This window comes from Dermacentor andersoni, unplaced genomic scaffold (assembly GCF_023375885.2).
Source record: "Dermacentor andersoni unplaced genomic scaffold, qqDerAnde1_hic_scaffold ctg00000039.1, whole genome shotgun sequence".
Taxonomy (NCBI): Eukaryota; Metazoa; Arthropoda; class Arachnida; order Ixodida; family Ixodidae; genus Dermacentor; species Dermacentor andersoni.
In genome coordinates this window covers 566,814-588,844 of record NW_027314752.1, presented here as the reverse complement: position 1 = coordinate 588,844, position 22,031 = coordinate 566,814, and the positions used below count along the sequence as shown (strand labels likewise).

Below are 22,031 nucleotides of genomic sequence, written 5' to 3'. Positions count from 1 at the left end.
TATATTTCCCCGCAGGGGCGTTTGCGCCAGCAGGCGTTTGGTGTGCTGCGACACCGCGTACCCGAGTACATGAGGGCTGCACCCTCCCGCGTGTAGCCGTGCGTGGCTTAGCCGTGTCTGAGGAAAGGGGGATCCTGGGGGTTGAGCCGATGCTGGGTGTTTGGACCTTTAAGGCCCCCCGGCGGAGGCCGGGGGGCCCTCTTTGGCCTCTGCTTCACACAGACGGCACCCCCGGACTGACCCACCCAGGGGAAATCGGCAGTCGCCTTTTCCTGTCCTCCTCATCTTAGTCTTTCTCTCTCACCTTTTTATCTTTTCTGCCTTCTCTTCACTTCTTAGTACTTTCGTATTTCCTGGCCCAAGGGTTAACCTGGTGTAGTTCATCCAACCTTGGGTCTATTATATTAGTTTATAGCGGCTATGTACAGCTGGCGTCTGCCTTTCCTTCTGGTCTTGTAGCGTCCCCTTGTCGGGCTCGATGGTAGGTGGCTGGCATGGCTGCCGAAATTAAATAAACATGTATGGATGTATCGTCCTTCCCCCGTCTGTCTGATCGGCCTCTTAACAAAAGAGGACGCACCGCAGAAAAGTTGCTGTTTTCTTATTTCACGTTATTCATAGTGAAAATCCTGAAAAGACAGGATGATTTCGCCGTTCACGGTTGCGAAATGTCTCACTGAATCAGCTGGCCCAGGCTACAGAGTCCCAAAAATTGCTAGCGGTGAGCTCCTGCTTGAGGTCCCTGATAAACAACAGCATGACAAGCTCCCAAATTTGGTCTTCGGTAATGTAAACGTAGCAGTGACTCCACATCGATTAATGAATACAAGCAAAGAAGTAATTTGCGGCGACGACCTGTTGTATCTGAGCGAGGAAGAACTACTAGAAGATTAGAAGGAACCAAAGTAAAGAGAATTATAATAAAACGGGAAAACAACGAAATTACAACATCTGATTGTTACCTTTGCGTCCAGTGTGCTGCCAGAAACATTAGAAACAGGGTATACTAAAGTTCGAGTCCGACCATATATCCCGAACCCTCTGAGATGTTTGGAGTGCCAGAGGTACGGCCACGGCTCACAAAGCTGCCGGGGCCGACAAACCTGCGCAAAGTGCGGTGTCCACGATCACCTTTCAGATAATTAATGGCGCACTCCACTGTCCCAATTGTGACGGTGGACATGCAGCTTTCTCTAGAGCTTGCCCTACATGGCAGAAAGAAAAAGGAATAATTACCCTCAAAGTACAAGAGAACATTTCCTTCCAGGAAGCGCATTTCCTTTCTTCATACCGCAGGGTATGCTGCTGCGGCGCGTAAGGGGGCAACGCCGCAACAGACTCCGGCTTCGGCCCGGACCACAAGTGTGGCTGCGGCAGTGCCACCAGCTGCCCAGGCGACAGCAGCTGTCTCTGCTGCGCCATATCTGAAGGAGAGTCCATCGACCTCTTAGTTGGTGGCCTCCAAGGGGCTGCTTTTCGAGGCGAGGCCTACACCGCAAACAACCCGCTCGAGTGAGCGGAAGCCCAGCGGCTCTCAGGAGTCGATGGATACAACCACGAGCCAGGCGGCGCACTTCTAGTGAAGTGATTTTGTCTTGTAGAGCGGTCACTAGAAGCGCGCGGCGCGCTTCTAGTGACCGCTCCAAGAAAGACAAAATCCGGATCATGGGGCATGGAAAGGCTCCATAAGCCAACTGGCTCCTCTTGACACAGCACATGAATACAAACAATAAGGATACACAAATATTACAATGGAACGTGAGAGGTCTGATCCACAACCTCGTTGATATCAAAGAACTCTTACACAAATACAATTCAAAGGTGCTGTGTGTTCAGGAGACATCTTAAAGCTGCGCAAACAAACTTTCTTAGGCAATACGCTATTTTCTGGAAAGACCGAGATGATGCTGTTGCATCTTCCGGCGGGGTAGCAATAATAGTCGATGGAAGCGTTGCTTGTCCGCATCTGCAAATCCCAGCTCCTTTTGAGGCAGTTGCTATCGAAGCAGTGCCATTCAATAACCTAGTTACCACCACGTCCGTTTACATCCCCCCAAGTTATCAACTCTCTAGCATAAAGCTTTATTGATGAGCTGCATCACCATTACATAGTCGTCGGTGATCTAAACGCGCACAGCCCACTGTGGGGCCACTCTCGCTGTGACGCGAGAGGACGGCTTATAGAAAACATCCTATTGTCTTCAAGTTCCTGCTTGCTGAACAAGAAAACGGCAACATTTTACAGGTATACACACAAAACATTTTCTTTGATAGATCTAAGCATAGTGTCTAGTACAATTGTGTCATATCTAGAGTGGGATCTCTTTAATAACCCTTATGCGAGTGATCACTTCCCCATCGTTCTAAACCTTAAACAAAGATAGTGTCATGCCATCTTCCTCGATGGAAAGTTGATTCAGCCGACTGGACAAGGTTTCGCGAACTAACACAGCTGCCCTGGAATGATATCTCTGAAGTTAGCTTAGACGACGCAGTAGCATACATAACAGCGTTCACTATTGATGCTGAATCAGTATGTATTCTACCAACAAATGGGTCGCCCTCGAAACGACGTATTCCATGGTGGAATGAGGAGTTTAAGGAAGGCTGGAAAAAGTAAAAGAAGGCGTGGAATATCCTTCGTAAATCCCCAACCACAGAGAACTTAATTTCAAGGCGATCAAGTCGAAAGGTAGAAGAACGCGCCGCGCTAAACGAGAAAGTTGGAAAAACTACAGAAGCAGCATCAATTCATATACAGACGAACGAAAAGGCTGGAACAGGGTGAACAAAATAAAAGGCCGCGAAACTGATCCCTTACCTTTATGAAATACACAAGGAGACCCTCTTGAGGATCAGGCAGATTGTCTAGGATCACATTTCGAGCACATTTTCAGTACGTCTCATTACACAGATACATTCCTAAAATACCAGCGACTAGCAGAACAGATGAATTTTGGTCGGAAAAGCTCATCCAATGAAGTATAGAATCGTCATTTAGGAATGGCTGAATTGCAGGCCTCACTGAACTGTTTCAACAAGTCCGCTCCAGGAAGTGGCAGAGTAATGTATGAGTTGATCAGATACTTACACCCTGAAACCCAAGAAACACTACTGCCACTCTTCTATTTTGTGTTCTCCGCAGGCTACATTCCGTTTGCCTGGAAAGAAGCAATCGTAATCCCCATTCTCAGAGAGGACAAGGACCCTTCGTCACCCGACAGTTGTAGGCATATAGCTCTGACAAGTTGCCTATGCAAACTATTTGAGAAAATGATTAACCTCACCTCATCCATTTTCTGGAAAGCAATAAGATGCTCGACCCCTTACAGTGCGGTTTTAGGGAGGGTAGATCCACAAGAGATCACCTTGTTCGCATCGAGACAAATATCCGTGATGCCTTTGTCCACAAACAGTTTTTCCTGTCAGTATTTTTAGATCACACTACTGTGATGAATTTCACGCAGATGCTTCGAAGTCTCCAGCTGGTGTTGCTTACGCAGCTCTGGGACCCTCATTTTCAACACCTGGAGCACTAAACCCACGCTCCAGTATCTTTACAGCGGAAGTATACGCTACAGTTAAGGCTATTCAACACATACGGCTCACAAATATCACTAAGGCTATTGTCTTCACAGACTCATTAGGTGTAGTGAGAGCGCTAATTAGCCTACGAAAACATAAGAACACCGTTTTGAATGAACTATATACCTTGTTGTGCTCTGCAAATATGTGCAACCAAGTGATCGTCTTATGCTGGGTACCTGGCCACAGGGGTATATAAGGCTATGTGGCTGCTGACGAAATGGCTATGCCAGTGAGATTTAGCGACAAAGATAAAAATAACCGCATCTCTGCCACAGACCTAAAGCCTTTTCTACGCCGTAAATTAAGGAATCATTGGCAAGGCGAGTGGCATACACAAGCAATGAATAAGCTTCACATAATAAAACTAAAACTGGGGAACTGGATAAGTGGGAAAACAGCAAGGTACAAAAAAGTAATTTGCCGATTAAGGACAGGCCACACATACGGTACTCACTCTTATCTCTTGATTGGAGGCGATTCCCCGACTTGTGGTAAGTGCAGCAATCGTGTGACAGTACTCCATGTTCTTATTCTGTGCCCTGTATTAGAAACACAGAGGAGAAAGTATTTTCCTTCTGCATATTATGAAAATATAACTCTTCACCCTAGATTTTTTCTTAGTGATGAACCAATTTTTAGCCTGAAATTAGTCTTACAGTTTTTATCGGAAACATACTCTCAAAATCATTTGGAGAGGTAATATTTAGCACACGACTAACAGCCCCTCTATTAAAGGGCTCTCTCGAAGTTTTACTGTCACTGTTATGCGCTGTTTTGTTCAGCCATGCTTTTAACGAAACCCAATTGCCATCGCCTATGCCGTAATTAATCAGTGTCATCATTTTAGTAGCTATTTATTTTACGCCATTTACAGCGACAGGTTTTATGTCTTTACAGCCATGTCACATTTACCATGATGAATTCACTGTGCACTCCATTCACAATACATTGGTAAAATTGTCATTTGGCATGGCGCTCTTTGGCCATACCTGGCTCTTGCGCCATTAAACACCACATATCATCACCTCTTCTAACTGTTTGTTATATGCTGATGACACGACCATTTACTCATCACAGAAATCGCTTACCGTGCTTCAAGACACACTTAACTGATCTTAACAGTGTATATTCCTGGTGCACAGATAGTCAACTTCAAATTAATCCTTTAAAGAGAACGTTTGTACTATTTCATAACCAACAAACAGCGATTTCTTCTTCGATCACTGTCTCGTTAAATACTTGTTATACAGACATCTGATGCTGTTAAATTCCTGGGTGTTACTCACGACAAACACCTTAAGTTCAATAGCCATGCCAACTCGCCAATAAAAACGGTTTCATTTGGCATTCGCATTGTCATTAAAACATGTGCATTCTTCCAACCTCATGTTATTAGAGCGTTGTATCCTGCTTATATTAATAGTCATTTATGATACTGTTTATCTTCATGGGGTAGTACATATGCCATTCATCTCAAACCACTTGAACGTCTTCAAAATCAGGCAATCAAATTAATGACTTATAGCTCGTTATGTTGCCATTCTTTACCTATCAACATATTAACGTTTTACCCATTCAACAGCTGTTCTATCACAAGTTGTCCCTCATTACATTTCGTCTCTTTCATCGTGAAATATCATTAGATAGTCTTCCTTTTGATAACCTCATGAATAAAAATACTAGATTTTTAGAACGCAATAATCTTCTATTACCCAAAATCAGATTCAACTATGAAAAATTTACACTTCGTTTCTGTGGTATTTGACTTTGGAATCGCATCCCTGTTAATATTGAGTCATACTAAGTCAGAGCCAAGTCTCTTTATTGAGACTTGGCTCTGCGATGACGAAAAAAACTTATTTTCCTTCCCTTCCTACTCCGTGAATATTGTCATATTGGTACTGAATACCAATAGCTATTACAGCAGATGGCATCTCGTCTTTAATAAATAAGCTGAGATTATCCATATCTTCCGGTATAGGCAATATCAACTCAAAAATACTAAAAAATACCGTTACAATTTCAAGCCAAATTTTGTGTCATATTTTTAGGAAATCCTTATCATCTGGCGAACTACCCCTGGACTGAAAAATTGCGAAGGTTATCTGTATTCAAGGGGGATAACAAGTACTCTCCACGAAATTACCGTCCCATCTCATTAACATGCATCTGCTGTAAACTACTGGAACATATAGCATCGCATATCTACCGCCATTTAGAATCAAATGACTATTTTAAACTGCATGGATTCAGAAAAGGCTTATCTTGTGAAATTCAGTTGCTCGAATTTACAACAGGATTACATTCCAGCATGAATAACAAACAGACTGATTGTGTATTCTTAGATTTTTCCAAAGAATTTGATCATGTCGCTCATTGTCGCCTCATCAAAAATATCCGCGCTCCGGTTAGATTCATTAACTTTATCTTGGCTCCGAAACTTTCTCTCCTTGCGGCAACAGTTCACTGTTAATAACCACTCATCGCTTACTTCTGACGTTACTTCTGGCGTACCGCAAGGCAGTGTTCTTGGTCCTCTTTTTCTCTTAATTTTCGTTAATGAGCTTCCACAAAACAACCGCAGATAAGGCTTTTCGCCGACAATTGCATTTTATACCGTATGATAAAAACATCTGATGACCATTTAGTATTGCAGAACGACCTTAACCATGTCAGTTTCTGGTGCAGTACGTGGTAGATGACCCTGAACTCAGACAAATGTAATGTTATGTCCTTCTCACGAAAACATTCAAACTCACTTTTCTTACGTCCTAAATAACACCGCCGTACCTCCGACATCGTCCTACAAGTACCTTGGCATTGAACTTGGAGTACACACACAACAGCTATATGCGCAAGAGCTTCGAAAACTCTGGGTTATCTTCGATGGAACTTGCGTAAATCCCCTGCTACAGTTCGTAAATTAGCATATCAGACTTTTGTTCGCCCACAGTTAGAATTTGCGTCATCAGTATGGTCACCACATCAAAATTATTTAGTGGATATGCTAGAAATAATTCAGAAGAGGGCATCGTGCTCCATCACAAGTAACTACGACAGAACTTGCAGCGTAACTAAGATTAAAGCAGATATCTCGCCCCAGCCACTTGAAACTCGTCGCACGACAAGTCTTCTTTGCCTTTTCCATAGATACGTTCATAGTAACCGACCGCATGTGTTGCCGCCTGAAGTACCAGCGCGCACGTCACGTTGCCTTAACAATAACCATAGTTTCGTACGCATATTCGGCAGTACACTGTCATCTAACGCCTCAGCACTGCCACATGTCATAACCGTATGGAACAGTCTTCCTGATAACATTGCGTGCATAACGAATCGTGACGCCTTTCGCGAAGAATTTTAAAGTTGCCTGTAGAAACATTGTATACGGATGTTATTGACCTGCTTTCCTTCCGTTTTTCACACTTGTATTTGTGTATTTTTGTGTGTGTGAGTAGATTACTTTGTTTACGCTGTCTAAAGCTTAGCCTAGACAAACGTTTATTGACCTTCGCTTTATGTATCTTGTGAATGCCTGTATTGATATTTATATTGTTTACTCCTGTTGAAACACTGTCCTCCCTTACCCAATGCCCTTAAATGGGCCTGTAAGGTATATTAAATAAATAAATAGACAAACCAGTAATCATGGTGGTGTGGCCGTTTACGTATCACATCTTAGCTATAAACGTCGTCATGATCTCGACTTAAAGCTAACAAACTGAATCTGTTTGGTTAGAATTCAATCATTTTCTTCAGGCTGATAAACTATTTTTGGTTGCATTTGCAAATCACCGTCTTTATCTTACGTTGACTTTTGTTCCGCCGTCGATCATTCGCTAGAGAAACTATAATTTGAAAACAAGAATGTGTTTATTATGGGCGATATTAATATTAACCACCTGGATGAAACTTCGCCTACCTCCTCCCTTTAGAGCAACTGTTTTCAGAGTTACGGTTTTGAAAGTTTGATAACGCTACCTACTCGCTGTAATAAGCTAAATGAGGGCACACTACTAGAGATCATGCGCTAAGCAACATAACGTCACCCCCAGAGGCTGGTATCCTTGATGTCGACATGGTATGGTATGGTATGGTACTCCTTATGCGATGGCGCACACCCACTGTGGGGGATTGGCCAAGATTTGGGTGAAATTAGGCTATCTTTATTAAAAGACTGAAATTGGTAAAGCTAACTGGAGAAAATGAACAAAAATAAAATGTTTAAGAATTCAAGACAATCTCTTTGTAGAACTTATAAAATCCTCCACGGTTGAGCAAATATCCCTGTGGCACTTTCCAAGAGAGGAGGCTCCTAGGGAAAGGATATTTATAATTGAAAAGCTCAAACCAAGCTGTGTAAATCTTGATTCTAGATTTTTTCTTAAAGAAGTGAAACGGCGGCAGAATATGAAAAAATGATCTATTGTTTCATCTTCTCCACAGACTGGGCACAGAGGGGAGGGCACCAGACCAGCCCTGTGACGATAGAAGTTTAATTTTGGTATTCGACAACGTAATCGGGTAAAGATGACTTCAGTTTTTCTGGTGTGAAAGGAATTTTTGGGCCAAGGGAATAGGAGATGTCGATATTCTGAAAAATTAGCTACAGCTGGGTTCAAAAAGTCTTGAGTAATTGTGTATCTCCTGAATCTCGTAGTCGTCAGGTAAGCTATTGTAGGAAGTAATGGTAATACAGGGCCACTGAGGGCCTCTCTCGCGAGACTGTCAGCCATTTCGTTCATGACTAATCCTTTATGTCCAGGCACCCAAATCAATCTAATTAAATTTATGTGGGCAGGCACTAGAAAATGAAATGTACGTAAAAGGTTAGTGACACCATTTGCTGTGAGCGAGGAACATAAGGATAAAGAATCTGTTATAATTACTACCGCCGATGTTGAAAAATTTAGTTTGCGTAAGGCTAGGACTACAGCTAGAAATTCAGCCAAAAATACGGAATAGAAGTCCGGAATCCTGATTGCAAATGACCAGTCTAGAGCGGGAGAGAAAATGCCAATTCCAGATTTTTCTTCACACTGTGAGGCGTCTGTCGCAATGACCGTACTTATAAATAAACTCAATAAATGGTCCTGTAATAAGCCGTTTAATATATTATAAGGGAGATGTTTTGCATTATTTGGGTAGATGTCATCATATATAATCTGTAGGTTCTCTCGCACATCACAAATAGGCGGTACCTCCCAGAGACGTACATTTAAGGGATTTATCAATGTTTGTGCGAAGACCACCTGTGGTGTATGAAAACGATGCCAATGTACTCCGAAGAAAAGTGCAGGCTGGGAAATGAATATGCATTTCAATCTTGTAATAGGGGATTCATACAATTTTAATACTGTTTGCACCGTCAGTAACCGAAATCTACACAATATTGAGGGCAACCTGACTTCTTGGTGTAATTTGTTATTGGCAACATATTTCGGTAACCCGCAACACAGTCGTAGGGCTTCCCGCTCAAGTAGAACAAGGGGACGTAATTTATAAGCTGGAGCATCAGAAAATAAAACACATCCAAATTCTAAAATGGGCCGTACATACATTTTGTATATTATTAAAAGTGGATCTCTCCGCATTCCGGACCGACTGTTGCACAGCTTACGTAGCATACCAACTGCTCGCACTCCTTTTTTAACTATATGGTCAATATGGCCGAGCCAGCTGAGGGAACCGTCATATACTACACCTAAGTATTCCACCGACTCCACTTGAGGTATGGTCTCGAAGCGATAGGATATCGATATATTAACGGGATTGTTAAGAGGGAAAACCAATATCGAGCATTTTCTAACGTTAAGTGAAAGGCGAATTTTGTTTAACCAGGTTTCTATGGCGTTGAGGTAGTTTTGTAGTCGATAATATAGAGAGTGAATATCACTGTCTGATGCAAAGAAAGCAATGTCATCCGCGTATACGTATGTTTGTACTTCTTGATGTAGAGGAATGGAACACATCAGAATATTAAATAGTAACGGTGAAGTGACAGCTCCTTGTGGAACACCTCGCGATTGATTATATATACTCGAGGAAACGCCTCTCAGACTGCAGTAAAATGTTCTTCCATTTAAAAATTCACCAAACCAGTTTGAAAAGTAATTTGGAATCTCTAGATTTCGCAATATATCTAATAAAATTAAGTGTTCTACACTTTCGTAGGCTTTGGAAATGTCTGATGTCACAAGAGCACCTATTTGCCTCTGTCGCCGTGCTAATTTTATTCTGCTTTCTAGATCCACGTGAGCATGCCAAATTGAACATGATGGTCGGAATCCAATTTCGCAGGGGCTAAGCAAGTCCTTGTTCTGTATAAATTTAATCATGCGGGCATATAGAATTCTTTCAATTAATTTAACCAAATTTGAGGTTAGTGCAATTGGCCTAATGTTATCTATTGTATATCCTTCCCCATGATTTTTAAGAATAGGGATGATTTTAGCAATTTTCCACGCAGACGGAATCCATGAGAAGCGAATTGAGTAATTTACAATAGCTAAAAGGTCATCAGGAGCTTCCTTAAATAAAATTCTGATCATAGTAGATGTTACCCCATCCACACCGGGAGCTGAATCTGGAAGTCGCTCCACGATCTCAGCCAATTCTAACATGGAGATTTCTGTAAAATCATCTGATGCCCTTCCTAAGCGAGAACAACCTGGCAAGACAGAAGAAAATCTAATTTCTAATCCCTTCGCGATTTCTTCTAGTGATTGTTTCATTTCATCGCTACTTAAGATTATAGAGTCGATATTAATTTGACGCGGAAGAACTTTTCTACCGCGGAGAAAACGGAACAATGCACGCTTATTTTTATTGTTAGACAAGAAATCAAAATGCTTACAGTCGAATTCATCTTTGGCTTTAGAAACTATGTTTAAAGACAGCTCGAAAAAATTTATAGTCACTCCAATTTTGGGGACTCTGGTTATGCAATAATTTTTTCCAAGCAGCTTTTCTCTTTCTGTAGTCTCGAGTGCATTCTTCATTCCACCAAGGACTGTAAGAATTTCTTTTATTCAATGTAATCTCAAATTGAGCCTTCTTTTGAGAACTTTCCAAAGCGGAACAGATAATCGTGGTTTTTTGTTCTGTAGGTGCATCAGACAGAGATGAAAGAACATTTCGTAAGCATTTTTTAAAGATGTTGTAATTTATGAAAGTTCGAACCTGGTCACTTATAAATGTTACCGGACGTGCAACGTCAAATACTATGGGAAGGTGATCACTGCTTGTCGAACAATCAATAGTCGACCAAGAAGTTACGGAGAGACTCGGGCCAAAGAATGTAAGATCTAGTGAAGAGCAAGGTCGGCCTCTAACAAACGTAATAGATCCGGAGTTTGCACACGTGAGTCGATTGTCCAACGACCAGTTCCACAATCGGGTGCCGCACAAATCTGTTCTTATACCCCATGAGATATGGTGAGAATTGAAATCACCTGAGATTAGAATCTCACGTCCACAAGAGTTAATAACACTATCCAGTGTGCTAGTGTCCTGTACGCCAGATGGAAAATATGCATTAACTACGGTAAAAGGACAACATCCCGGGAGAACCAGTTCTATCGCTAGGATTTCACACTCTGGAGTACAAACTTGAAATGAAATTTTAGCCTTATGGCAAAATTTAGATGAGATAAGTGTAAGTAATCCGCCACCTCTTGTAGGACGGTCTAATCGGAATGACCTGTAGAATTTCAGTTGAAAAGATTTCTCAGGATTTAGCCACGTTTCTTGTAACATAATTAAATCAGGATTAAATTGAGAAGTTAAACAAGTTAAATCTACTGATGCCGAATATAAAGAGCGGCAGTTCCACTGAAGCACATTTAGTGATCCTATGTTTTGGAAAGTGCCGCAGTCGAAACGGCCTTCTGTAGAATGTTATCCTTTAGCACAACACTGGACTGACTTTTCTTAGCTTTTGAGTGAGGACCGGGGGAGGAGTCTTCACTAATAGAAGACATGGTTCTTTTATATGCTCGAGCATTTTGTTCTACCTCTGTCATCTCCAAATCTGTATTAATCAGATGACAAGTTGTAGGGCCCGCGGAAGAGGGAGTTGAAAGTCCAAAATCAATATTGCAAGGACTGGCGTCTGATCTTTCATGGTTAGTTTGGTGCTCAGGATCAACTGTTTGCGTTGGTACAGGAGCTGGGCAGGTAGTTTGCATCAAATGAGATAAATGGCTAGAAACGGCTTGTGAGATACATTCACCAAGGCTTATTGCCAACCTTTCCATAGCTTTAGCAACTGCCTTTTCCACAGCGGCCTCTATAGTTGCAGTAAGTGATCGGTCCGTGGTAAGATTTTGTCTACCTATTGTCCCCGCATAGCCAGATGCCCTTTCTTTCACAATGTTTACGGCCTCCATCCTAGAGCAGCGTCGACGATCAATTATTTCAATCACCTGTAATTCTTGAGCCCTAACAGAACAGTTTAAATAATTGGCTGGATGATTTCCATCACAGAGACAGCATCGCTCTTCTTGGGCATTACAATCATTTTGAGCGTGTTCTCCCCCACATGCGCAACAACGCTGTCTTGATTTACACCCTGCCATACTATGGCCGTATCTCCAGCAATTGCGGCATTGAATCGGACGCGACGCCAGGGGTTCAACTCTGAACACAAGGGGCCACACCTTTAGCTCTGACGGGCAGGAAGTTCCAGCAAAAGTTGCTATCACTGATTCTGTTGGGACCCGCTTATTGTCTACAACTCGATTGCATCGGTAAACAGCGATTACTCCAGTCCCAGACAATCTCTCAAGTGTTTCAGCGGGAGAAAGATCAGCATCGACACCTCTGACTATTCCCTTAGTGCAGGCGAGGTGAGCAGGGTTGAAGGCACTCACCGGTAATGACGCGAATGATGAGCACTTTAGCAAATCCGCGACACAGGGCTGGTCTGGCGATCGACACACGATACCTCCGCGGCCGAACTGCCTCACTTCCGTGATGGTCTGGTATGAAGAGGTAGCAGCTTGCAGAGATTTCTGGATCGCATGGGGGTTGGTCAGACGTATAAAGCCTCCATTTGAAGGAACCAGAGCCACCGGGATGTTGCTCACACCACTGCGGATGAACAAATCTAGAGGTAATTCACCCGTTGGAATAGAGGCCGCCCATGGGGAAAAACCCCTGCCTGGGGAGTTTATGGACATCAGCCTAGGATGAAGGTGGCGTTAGAATTAGTGAGAGCTCAATAAATAGGATTAGTAAAGCCTAATATCACCCAAAACCTGGCCAAGTGACAGAAGCCGCAGCGAGCGAGCAGGAACGGCAGGAATGGCAGGCGCCAGACCGCCAGATCATTACCCTATCTTTGTTTTCTTCGACTCAGAGCCGCAGTCACCCACTATTTCATACTTCAGCTAAGTACTAAACAAAGATGCCTTTTTGGAAACTGACGGAAACTGACTGGTCTGTTGTCCTTGAAAATAATGATCCGCAAGAAGCGATTTCTCACTTCTCCGCAATTTCGGCATCATTAATCGATTCACATACCGTCAAGAAAAAATGCAAGAAAATCATCTCGCTTCCTCAAAACCCTTGGTTAAACGCTAACATGCGAGCCAATATACGTAACCGTGACAACCTATATAAAAAAAAAACTAAAAGGCAACCTGTTAATTTCACTCTCCCTGCACGATACAAAATCTTTTGCAACGCACTCAACAGCGAAATAAAGAATGCAAGGAAGAGCTACTATGAGCACAAACTGTCAGTCTGGCAGCAACTCACGACAAAAGTGGCAAGTTTTAAGTTCCTTTTTGCGCAGAAATGAACAACTCACATTTATGGATACCATCACAAACGATCGCATTACATATGATCAACCATTTGAGATAGAGCGTTCAGTGGTGCCTTTTTCCCGGACAAACCAGTCATCAATAACCATCCTTTGTCGCTGAATCGTGTGCCGCATTCATTGTTTTTTTACCCTACAACTCCCCACGAGGTTCTTGACGTCATTCGCACGCTGAAAGTAACCAGTGCTGGTCTTCATAATAATCATCCTGGTAACATAAAATTAGTTGCTCATCTCATATGTGATGTCTTATGTTTTATTAACAATTTATTATTCAGGATCGGTATTATTCCATCTGAGCTGAAACGAGCAAAAGTAATTCCAGTTTTTAAGAGAGGCAATCGTTCTTTGCTAGCAAATTAGCGCCCAACATGTATACTGCCATTCTTTAGTAAAGTGATTGAAAAGTTGACTGTTACTCGATTAACCAATTGCCTGTCTAAATTTAATAACACTCTGCAGCGCCATAAAATAGCTGCTCTAGCCACCATGAACGTCTGTTAGGATCCATCCGCGCCGAACCTACGCTGTGCGATCTGATTGGTCCCCTGCCGGGTGTCGAGCATCTGCCATCGACGTCGAAGCTTCAGACAAGTCATCTGTCGACAGGAGCGAGGGATCTGCCGACGTGCCATGTCTAGGCCTGTATGGATAGCAAGTGCCTGCACTGTCGCGCTTAGAATAACACTGTTTCAGTTTGCTGTTACTCGATTAACCAATTGCCCCTCTAAATTTAGTATTATTTCCAATTCTCAGTATGGTTTTCATCCTGGCTATTTGACAGACCTTGCTGTTATCTCCCTAGCGGATCGCTTAAAGGAAGCTATTGATAAAGGGTACTTTGCCGGCTCAGTTTTTATTGATTTTACGAAAGCTTTGGCACTATTAACCATCACATTGTTTTTAAAGTTGGAAGCTATAGGCATAACTGGGCCAGCACCAATGTTACTACGATAGTAGTAACAGTTGAAATTTGCAACTTTTACAACTTACGTATTTTATCGTTTGAAATTTACAACTCGCATATCCTTATTAGCCCGTAAAGCAGCATATGGTATCGGAATATTAATCAAAGTCCGCCCCTATTTTCCTATACGTATATTCATTGAACTCTACTACGCATTTCTTCACAGCCAAATCTCTTACTGCATTTCTTCTTGGGGCAATAGCTACGCAACTCACTTGGCACCCTTGCAACGCACAAAACCAAGCTTTGAGAATAATCAGTTACAGCCATTTTCCACGTAGTGCTCTGCCATTATTCCGCACATATAGTATTTTGTCAGTAGTGGATTTAAATAAATGTTCTTTTAGTGTTCTGACGTATAAATTTTGTCCTGGAGAATTACCAATTTCGTTTATAACAAACAGACCGCTTTTTTGTAAATTTGCGTAAGGTTGCAGGAATATGCCCCTGTAGTGTATCGTGATCTCATTATATGTGGTCATTCTGTCCTCCCATTCCCACTCATTTACCGCACCGTCACGTCCGGAGGGTGCCGGGGTGTCACTTGCGACTGCGGCTCGGTCCGTAAGCCCTCGAGCCGCGTCGTGTGCCGCCTCGTTGTTGCCGTCCTCCGAGAGGGTGTGAGCGGGTGTGCAGGTGATGTATATCTTTGTTTTGCAATTTTGGCCTCCTGCAAGAAGAATGCGTAGTGCCTCTGGGGAGATTCAGCCGTTGGCTAAGTTTCTTACTGCCGTCTGGGAGCCGCTGACTATCACGGTTGCGTTAGTCTGAGCTACTGCGAGTGCTATGGCTACTTCCACTACCTCGTGACTTGTGGTGCGTATCGTCGCGCACGTCTTGTACCGTTTCTCCCTATCGATTACGGCTTCCGTAAACCCCCGTCTGCGACTGTATCGAGCCGCGTCTACGAACACTGCGTCCTTGTCTCTGCCGAATTTCTTCTGTATTTGCTTCGCTCTGTTCTCTCGTCTGTCCTTGTGTTCTGGGTGCATGCACTTTGGTATGGGAGGTATTACCAATCTTTCCTTCGTCTTTCTCGGTATGTCCACCTTGACACCGTGCTGTGTGTGGTAACTTATGCCTAATCTCTCTAGGATGTGTCTGCCTGCTCTAGTCAGAGAGGCTTTCATATTCTGCCGTACATTGCGCTTGAATGAGCTCGTCTATCGTGTTGTGTAGGCCTAATTCCAGCAACTTGTCCGTGCTGGTGCTGATCGGTAGCCCTATGGCTAGCTTGTATATTTTCCGAATGAGGCATTCTAGTTTGATCTTTTCCGCGACCTGCTATTTTAAGTATGGCGCTACGTATACTATTCTACTTACTACGAAGGCCTTTATTAACCTGATCGTGTTTTCCTCTCTAATGGCGCTATGTTTGTTATCCTTCTTATTAGCCTCATGATTTGCGCTACAGTTCCCTCCAGTCTTCTGAGGGCTTCTCCGTTGTTGCCCTTGGCTTCAATGAGGAGCCCTATTACCCTGATACTGTCGACCTTGGGTATGGGTCTCCGATCGGCCGTCTTTACCTGTATCTCCTCTCTATGGGTGAGATTTTTCCTGTAGTTGCCTGGTTTGCGACCTCTGCGAGTCTGTCTGTACAGCAACAGCTCCGATTTCTCTGCCAAGCATGTTAGTCCTGTACCCTCTAGATATTTTTCGATTGTTTCGACCGCTGTTGGAAGCGTTTGTTCTATTTGCCCGTCACTTCCATTTCTCACCCATAGGGTGATATCGTCAGCGTATAAGGTATGATTGAGAACCTCGATGTCTTGTAGCTTGGCTGGCAGCCCGATTGGCGCCAGATTGTAAAGCATCGGTGATAAGACCTAGCCCCTGCGGCGTACCTGCGTTGCCTATCTCGATCTCCTCCGAAACTAGGTCCGCTATTGTGATCTTTGCCTTTCTGCCCGTTAGAAAATTGCGTACATAATCGTACGTCTATTTTCCCAGTCCTAGTTCTCCTACTCTATCTAGGGTCGTTGCATGTGTTACGTTATTGAAGGCCTCTTTTAGGTCCAACTCGAGAATTGCCTTTGTAGATCTGCCCGAATCGTTTATGATCTGATGTTTTAGTTGTAAGAGAACGTCCTGCGCTGAAAGATTTCTCCTGAATCCTATCATCATGGGTGGGAGCGCGTCCCAGTCTTCGAGGTAGGTGGTTATCCTCGCTAGGACCACGTGCTCCATGAGTTTGCCCACGCAAGAAGTGAGATATATGTGTCTCAAGTTCTCAATTTGCAGTCGCTTGCCCGGTTTAGGTATTAACACGATTTGTGCCGTCTTCCATTGATGCGCACTCTGCCCTGCCACCCAGTATTCGTTAATATATTCGGTTAACTTAGCTATAGACTCATTGTCCAAGTTCCTTAGCGTTTTAGTCGTCACCCCGTCTAGCCCGGGTGCCGACTTGGCATTGAGTTTCTGTAGGGCTGCCCTGAACTCAGACTCACCGACTTCGTTGTCTAATTCGTCATTTACCTGCCCTGTGTAGTCAGGGTGTAGACGGGCAGCGCTTGCGAGATGTATCTTTTCTCGATTTCCTTGAGGAAGCCCTGCTCTGTCCCTCGGTACGTTTGTATAAGTTGATTTATATTTTGCCTGTGTGCGAACTTGGTCCCGTCCGGGTCTAAGAAATATCGAAGGATGTTGCACGTTTTTTGCCATTCCTATCAGACTGTCCATGTTGACTTTTTCCTCCCACTTGTCTGCATAGCTGCTGGGCGTACTGTTCTATGTCCCTGTTCAATTTGGCTATCTTTCTACGAAGAGTCCCATTGTGTTTTTGTTTTTTTTTTCATGTCCATTGCAACCCTGCCTTAGCTTCCCAGATGTGTAGAAGCTTACCGTCTACGTTCTGTAAATGCGCCTCCGGCGGGACCGTTTTCGTAGCTGCCGCCACATCTTTTAGTTTTTCGGTCCATTCCTCAATCCCTTGTGTCGTGTCGTCGGTCTCCTCCCTTATTTTCCTGAATTTGTCCCAGTCGACAATCTTAAGTGGTCTACCATTTGTCTTGCGCGGTCCTGCCCTTACCGTTATTTCTTGTATATTGTGATCGTTCCCAAAGTCGTGTTGCGCATTTGTCCACTGCGTGTCCCGTATGTTCTTGGTGAATGTTAAATCCGGCGTAGTATCCGCGCAAACGCTGGCACCTATTCTTGTGCGAACCGATGGATTGGTCACGAGGGTCAGGCCTTCCTGTTGCACGTCTAGCCATAGGTTCCTGCCTTTTTGAGTCTGGATTTTGTAACCCTATGCCACGTGTTCGGCGTTAAAATCGCCTCCGATTACTAGCGCTTGATTGTCCGCTATGGCTAGGTTTTTTTTTAAAGAGCGATCGAAATTTATGGTGTCTGCACTTTGTACTGCTATAAATGTTTAATACAAGGAGGCTGTCCTTCGTTTTCCACATGGGTATGAGCTCTAGAAGAATGTGATCGATTGACTTCACCTCCGTGTCATGTTGAACGACCGAGTGATTTCGCTTTACCAACGTCGTTAGCGCCTTCGTCTCCCCTTTGGCAGTACTAAAGGACTTGTATTCCAACAATTTTGCCAGCCCGTGCGTTTCCTACATCATTATAATATCAGTGTTCTCTTTGTCTTTAAGGTGTTGTTGCAAAATGTATCGTTTCTGATTGTATTCTCTACAATTCCATTGCCAAATCGTGGATCTAATTCGTCTGTCCATGGCGGCATTACAGGTTCTCCAATCCCTCGGCGTGTACCGGGGGCCTAGTGTACGGCTTAATGGCCGTCTTAACCGGTCGCGCCTACTTGTTTGCGGTCCCCATATTGCTAGTTTTGCTTCGAAGTGAGCCACCATTTGTTGCACTTTCTGTAGTATCGCCTTTCGCAGCGCCTCTATCTTTGCCTCTATCTTTGCCCCAAGCCTCACTTCCAGTTCTAGGTTGGTTTCGTTCTGTTTGACGCTGGTTTCGATTTTCTGTTCAAATTTCTCCCGTCTTTCTTGGAGCATCGTGGCTGGTTTGGGTTTCTTTACTCCGGTTTCAATCGGACCGTTCTAGGTTTTACGTTTAATGGGGGTGAGCGCTACGTCTTCCATTGCTGGCCCTTTTTCTTCCCTTATAATTCGCGAGGTTTCCTCGCTGCGTTGCACTTTCCCTCTCCTCAAAGGGTCGTTCTCTTCCCTGAGTTTTTTTAATTTCATCCATAAATGCAACATTGCTCTGTCTGATCAGCGCCAATGCTTTCTCTAGCGTCTTAACTCTATCTTGAAAAGCAGCCTGTGCCTCCGCACGCGCCCCAGAAGCCACGTCCGCCCAGCTCACCTGTAAGGGTCCCGCGGCGCCGTTGACGTTGCTCTTTCCTTTGGGGCTCTGGAATCCTCCTCCCCCCTGTGCTCTGGGAGATCCGGTACTACTGGTCTTGGGTGTGGATCTCGATCTGGACCACGATCTCGTTTTGTTGTTGGATCTCGAGCGGCCCCTTTCCCTTGCCTGGAGCTTGGGGAAATCTTGCAGTCCATATCCGTCCCTTGTCCGATGTTCCAACCGCTGTCTCCAGTCTTTCCGTCCTGGCCTGTAGAGTCTTTCAGCTTCCCTTTTGTAGTACATCGCTTTTTCCTCTCGTCTGGCTTTCTCCCAGCGGCGCCTCTTTACCAAGTACGGTAACTTTTACCTGGCATTACATCGGCGATCCACCGCCGATGTAATGCCGCCGAGCTGGCACTTGGCTTCGCACTCGTGGTCTTGTGGCGGGTTCTCCATCCCACAGCCTCCGCATATCCTGCTGATCGGGTTCGGGCAGACATCGACTCTGTGACCGAGGTGCCCGCACTGGTAGCATACGTCTATTTGCTTCTGGTATAGTGAGCATACGACCAGTGCCCTTTAGTATCTCACGTAGTTTGGGACGTGATGCCCGTCGAAAAGGATGACATTCGTGGTGTTTCCCATCCTTTTGACTGAGGACCGTGGGATTCCTTAGCGTTAGAAGGATTTCCACTATTTCTTTAGGAGACACCTCATGCGTTACTCCTCTTATCACTTCCTCAGATGTATCCTCCGGAGCCGACTCGTACGCGTTGGCTTCAAACTCCTTGGTCCCATCCTCAGTCCAGTGATCGTCCTGTGTTTTTCAGCGCGCTCCACCGATGGCGTGCTGATCACTAGAATGTTCTGTTTGTAGTTGGCACACACCGTGTCATCTTCCAATTCCTTCCTGGGGATTCCCGCGGCGTTGGTGACTCAGCATTCTAGGCTATTGATCCCATAGTCGGTGACCTAGAAGCCGTCACGTGGGTGCGTATGTTTGGGCAAAATGTTTTTGTCTGTTACTGTCTATTTCATTTAGTTCATTTAGTTTTGCTGCATTTGCTCCTTGCAATTGTATAATTTCCTTCGTAAGATTTATTGTAACTCCTAATCTTGTTTTTATATTCTCCAGTAGTCACTTTTCTCTATTTTTCCTTATATATGATTTTAATGTAGTTCTTCTCGTTGCTTTAGAAAACGCATAGTCATAAATACCAGAAGGTCCAGATACAGTCTGACTATAGGAGCCTCCTTCTGTATATTTTCCTTTTTTATAACCTGTGATCTGTAATGAATAAATCAATTTCAATCTCTTTCATTGCAGTTTGTTAAATATATCAAAAGAATACTGTTTTCAGAGCAATCTTTTCATTTTTCATAAATACATTTTCGCAATTATTACATTTTATTTACATTACTTTTATTATTGTATCGTTAGGCTTCATATTTCTGCAACACACTTTGTATTTTTCTTTGTTAGTCATAGGCACAAGAGTAAATTTTTTTTTTACAGATTAGTAGATTTCCCTGCTTATGATTATTTTCATATTACTGTATCACGCTGTTTTTAATAGATATCTCATTGTTTTCTATTTATTATAACTTGTTCCCAAGGAATTGTATTTCTTGACGCGTTTCTTTTTTGTTCTGTTAGTTCGCCCTCTACCTGCTGTTCTAATACTCTTATGCACCCACAAATGATAGGAGGTCCCCCCTGGCAGTTTCTTACTGGGACCTCCTGATACTGTATATGAAATGTAAGCCCGTTCCTTGTACATGAAATAACGATAAACTTGAACGGAACACATTGATAATGTCACTGCTAACGCCCTCCGTAAGCTTTTTCCTTCGACGTGCATTGAAACTCACGCCCCAGAGTGTACGTTTTCTTACGTATAAAACCATTACTTGTCCCATGTTGTAATAAGCTGGTATATTCTGGGACCACGTCGCAAAATCTAGTACTGCTAAAGTAGAATGAGTTCAAAAGAAAGTAGTACGGTTTATTTACAACTCATATGGTCATAGATCTCTCACTCATCTAAATAATCAAAGTGGTTTGCTTCCGGTCTCTGATAGAAAGGGAATATGTCGTTTAAAATTCTCTGAAATCGTCAAAGGAGAATACAATAATTAGATGTACAATATTATATCGTACTCCTCCGGATATGACAGAAGACAACGACAGAACAATCACAGACTGGAATAGTCTAATCATGCGGTATCACAAAATTCACTGAAAATGTTTGAAACCTATCTTTAATTACCTTACATTTGTTTGGAGCTGTAATATACTCACGTGTAATGCCGGCCTTTTCTTGTATCTCTTTCATTTGTGTTTCTTGATTGCTTGATTGTTGGCATTTACTGATGATTTGCGCTTATTTTGAAATTTGTTTCCACCAATATTTGCATTTCTATTGTAAGCCAACCCTGGGAAGTTCCTGTGTAAGATATTTTTTATTTATTAATACTGCTAAGTGAACGTAAATGGCAGATGTTCAACGAGATAAAAAGTAGGAAATGCGCTATCCATTTAAAATCACAAATTGCACGGCTGTGCCCCTCGCAAGTTCTGGAAGCGTCTGACTTGCATTTCAATGAAATAGTATGATGTGGCTCTGGTGGATAATTGTGCCGGAGAGAAATCTATGTTGTGATATTGGCCTGTTGTACGATGGTATATATGTGGCAACCATGTGGAATAAAAATTGTTAGTACCGCGGTGTCTTCGTTCCCTTCTGTGTTGCTTTTTTACGCTTTCCCTCATGGCCGTGCCCATTTGGCTCTGATGGATGAGCATTCCGATTCCCCCTCCCTTTCTTTCCAATTTATTTCTCTTGCACCCTTCCCAAACATAATTTGCAATCACTGCAGGCTCTCCCGAGTCTAAAGTTTGCTTCTGCAACCGAATTTGCCCTTATTCGTTCTCTATTTAAATGCTCCTCAATCTCTACCCACTTTTCCTTTGTTCTGCCACCCTGCACGTTTATGTAGCTTATTGAATGGAGAGGTTTCTTGTTTTCCTCCTTTGTTATTGACGGCGATGCTGCTCTGAGGTTCCCCTAGGGGACCTTCATTACTACCTACGCTGGTCTCCTGAGCACCCGTCGGCCCCCTAAAGAAGCAGCTGCGCGACCATCAAGTTGCTAGCCCACTTCCAGTCCAAGCCTTTAATTGAAGCGGCGCTTGGCCAGAAAATGCCGTCGCTTCACCCCAAGATGAAGTTTCAACGCAGTTGAAAGGAATGGCGGTGGCGTCGGCTCCGGGGCCGCATGGACTCTCGTTATGGGAGCTCCGTAAGATCCCTCCTGCTGTCTCACGGACGGTGCTTGTCATAAAGTGTACTGATGCCGCGATCACCTCATCACC

General features: G+C 43.6%; 1 protein-coding gene across 1 annotated transcript; it reads right to left on the bottom strand.

Annotated features, from left to right (window-relative positions):
• Positions 1-681: 681 nt before the first annotated feature.
• LOC140214355 (uncharacterized) lies at positions 682-18,959 on the bottom strand. The gene is made up of 3 exons (XM_072285726.1): positions 18,675-18,959; positions 11,839-12,425; positions 682-742 (listed from the first exon to the last, which is right to left on the bottom strand). The coding sequence occupies exons 1-3, from the start codon at positions 18,957-18,959 to the stop codon at positions 682-684; spliced, it is 933 nt and encodes a 310-aa protein (XP_072141827.1).
• Between the last annotated feature and the right edge of the window lie 3,072 nt (positions 18,960-22,031).

Bases quoted from the DNA above. Each gene is read 5' to 3' on its own strand.
- LOC140214355 (XM_072285726.1), bottom strand. From the start codon at position 18,959: ATGTACTACAAAAGGGAAGCTGAAAGACTCTACAGGCCAGGACGGAAA. The intron at 12,426-18,674 runs GTGAGCTGGGCG...CTCGCCTGCACT, and splicing joins GCGCCGCGGGACCCTTACAG to AAGGGAATAGTCAGAGGTGT. The intron at 743-11,838 runs GTTGGCAATAAG...GTTGTTTATCAG, and splicing joins GTTGCTAAAGCTATGGAAAG to GGACCTCAAGCAGGAGCTCA.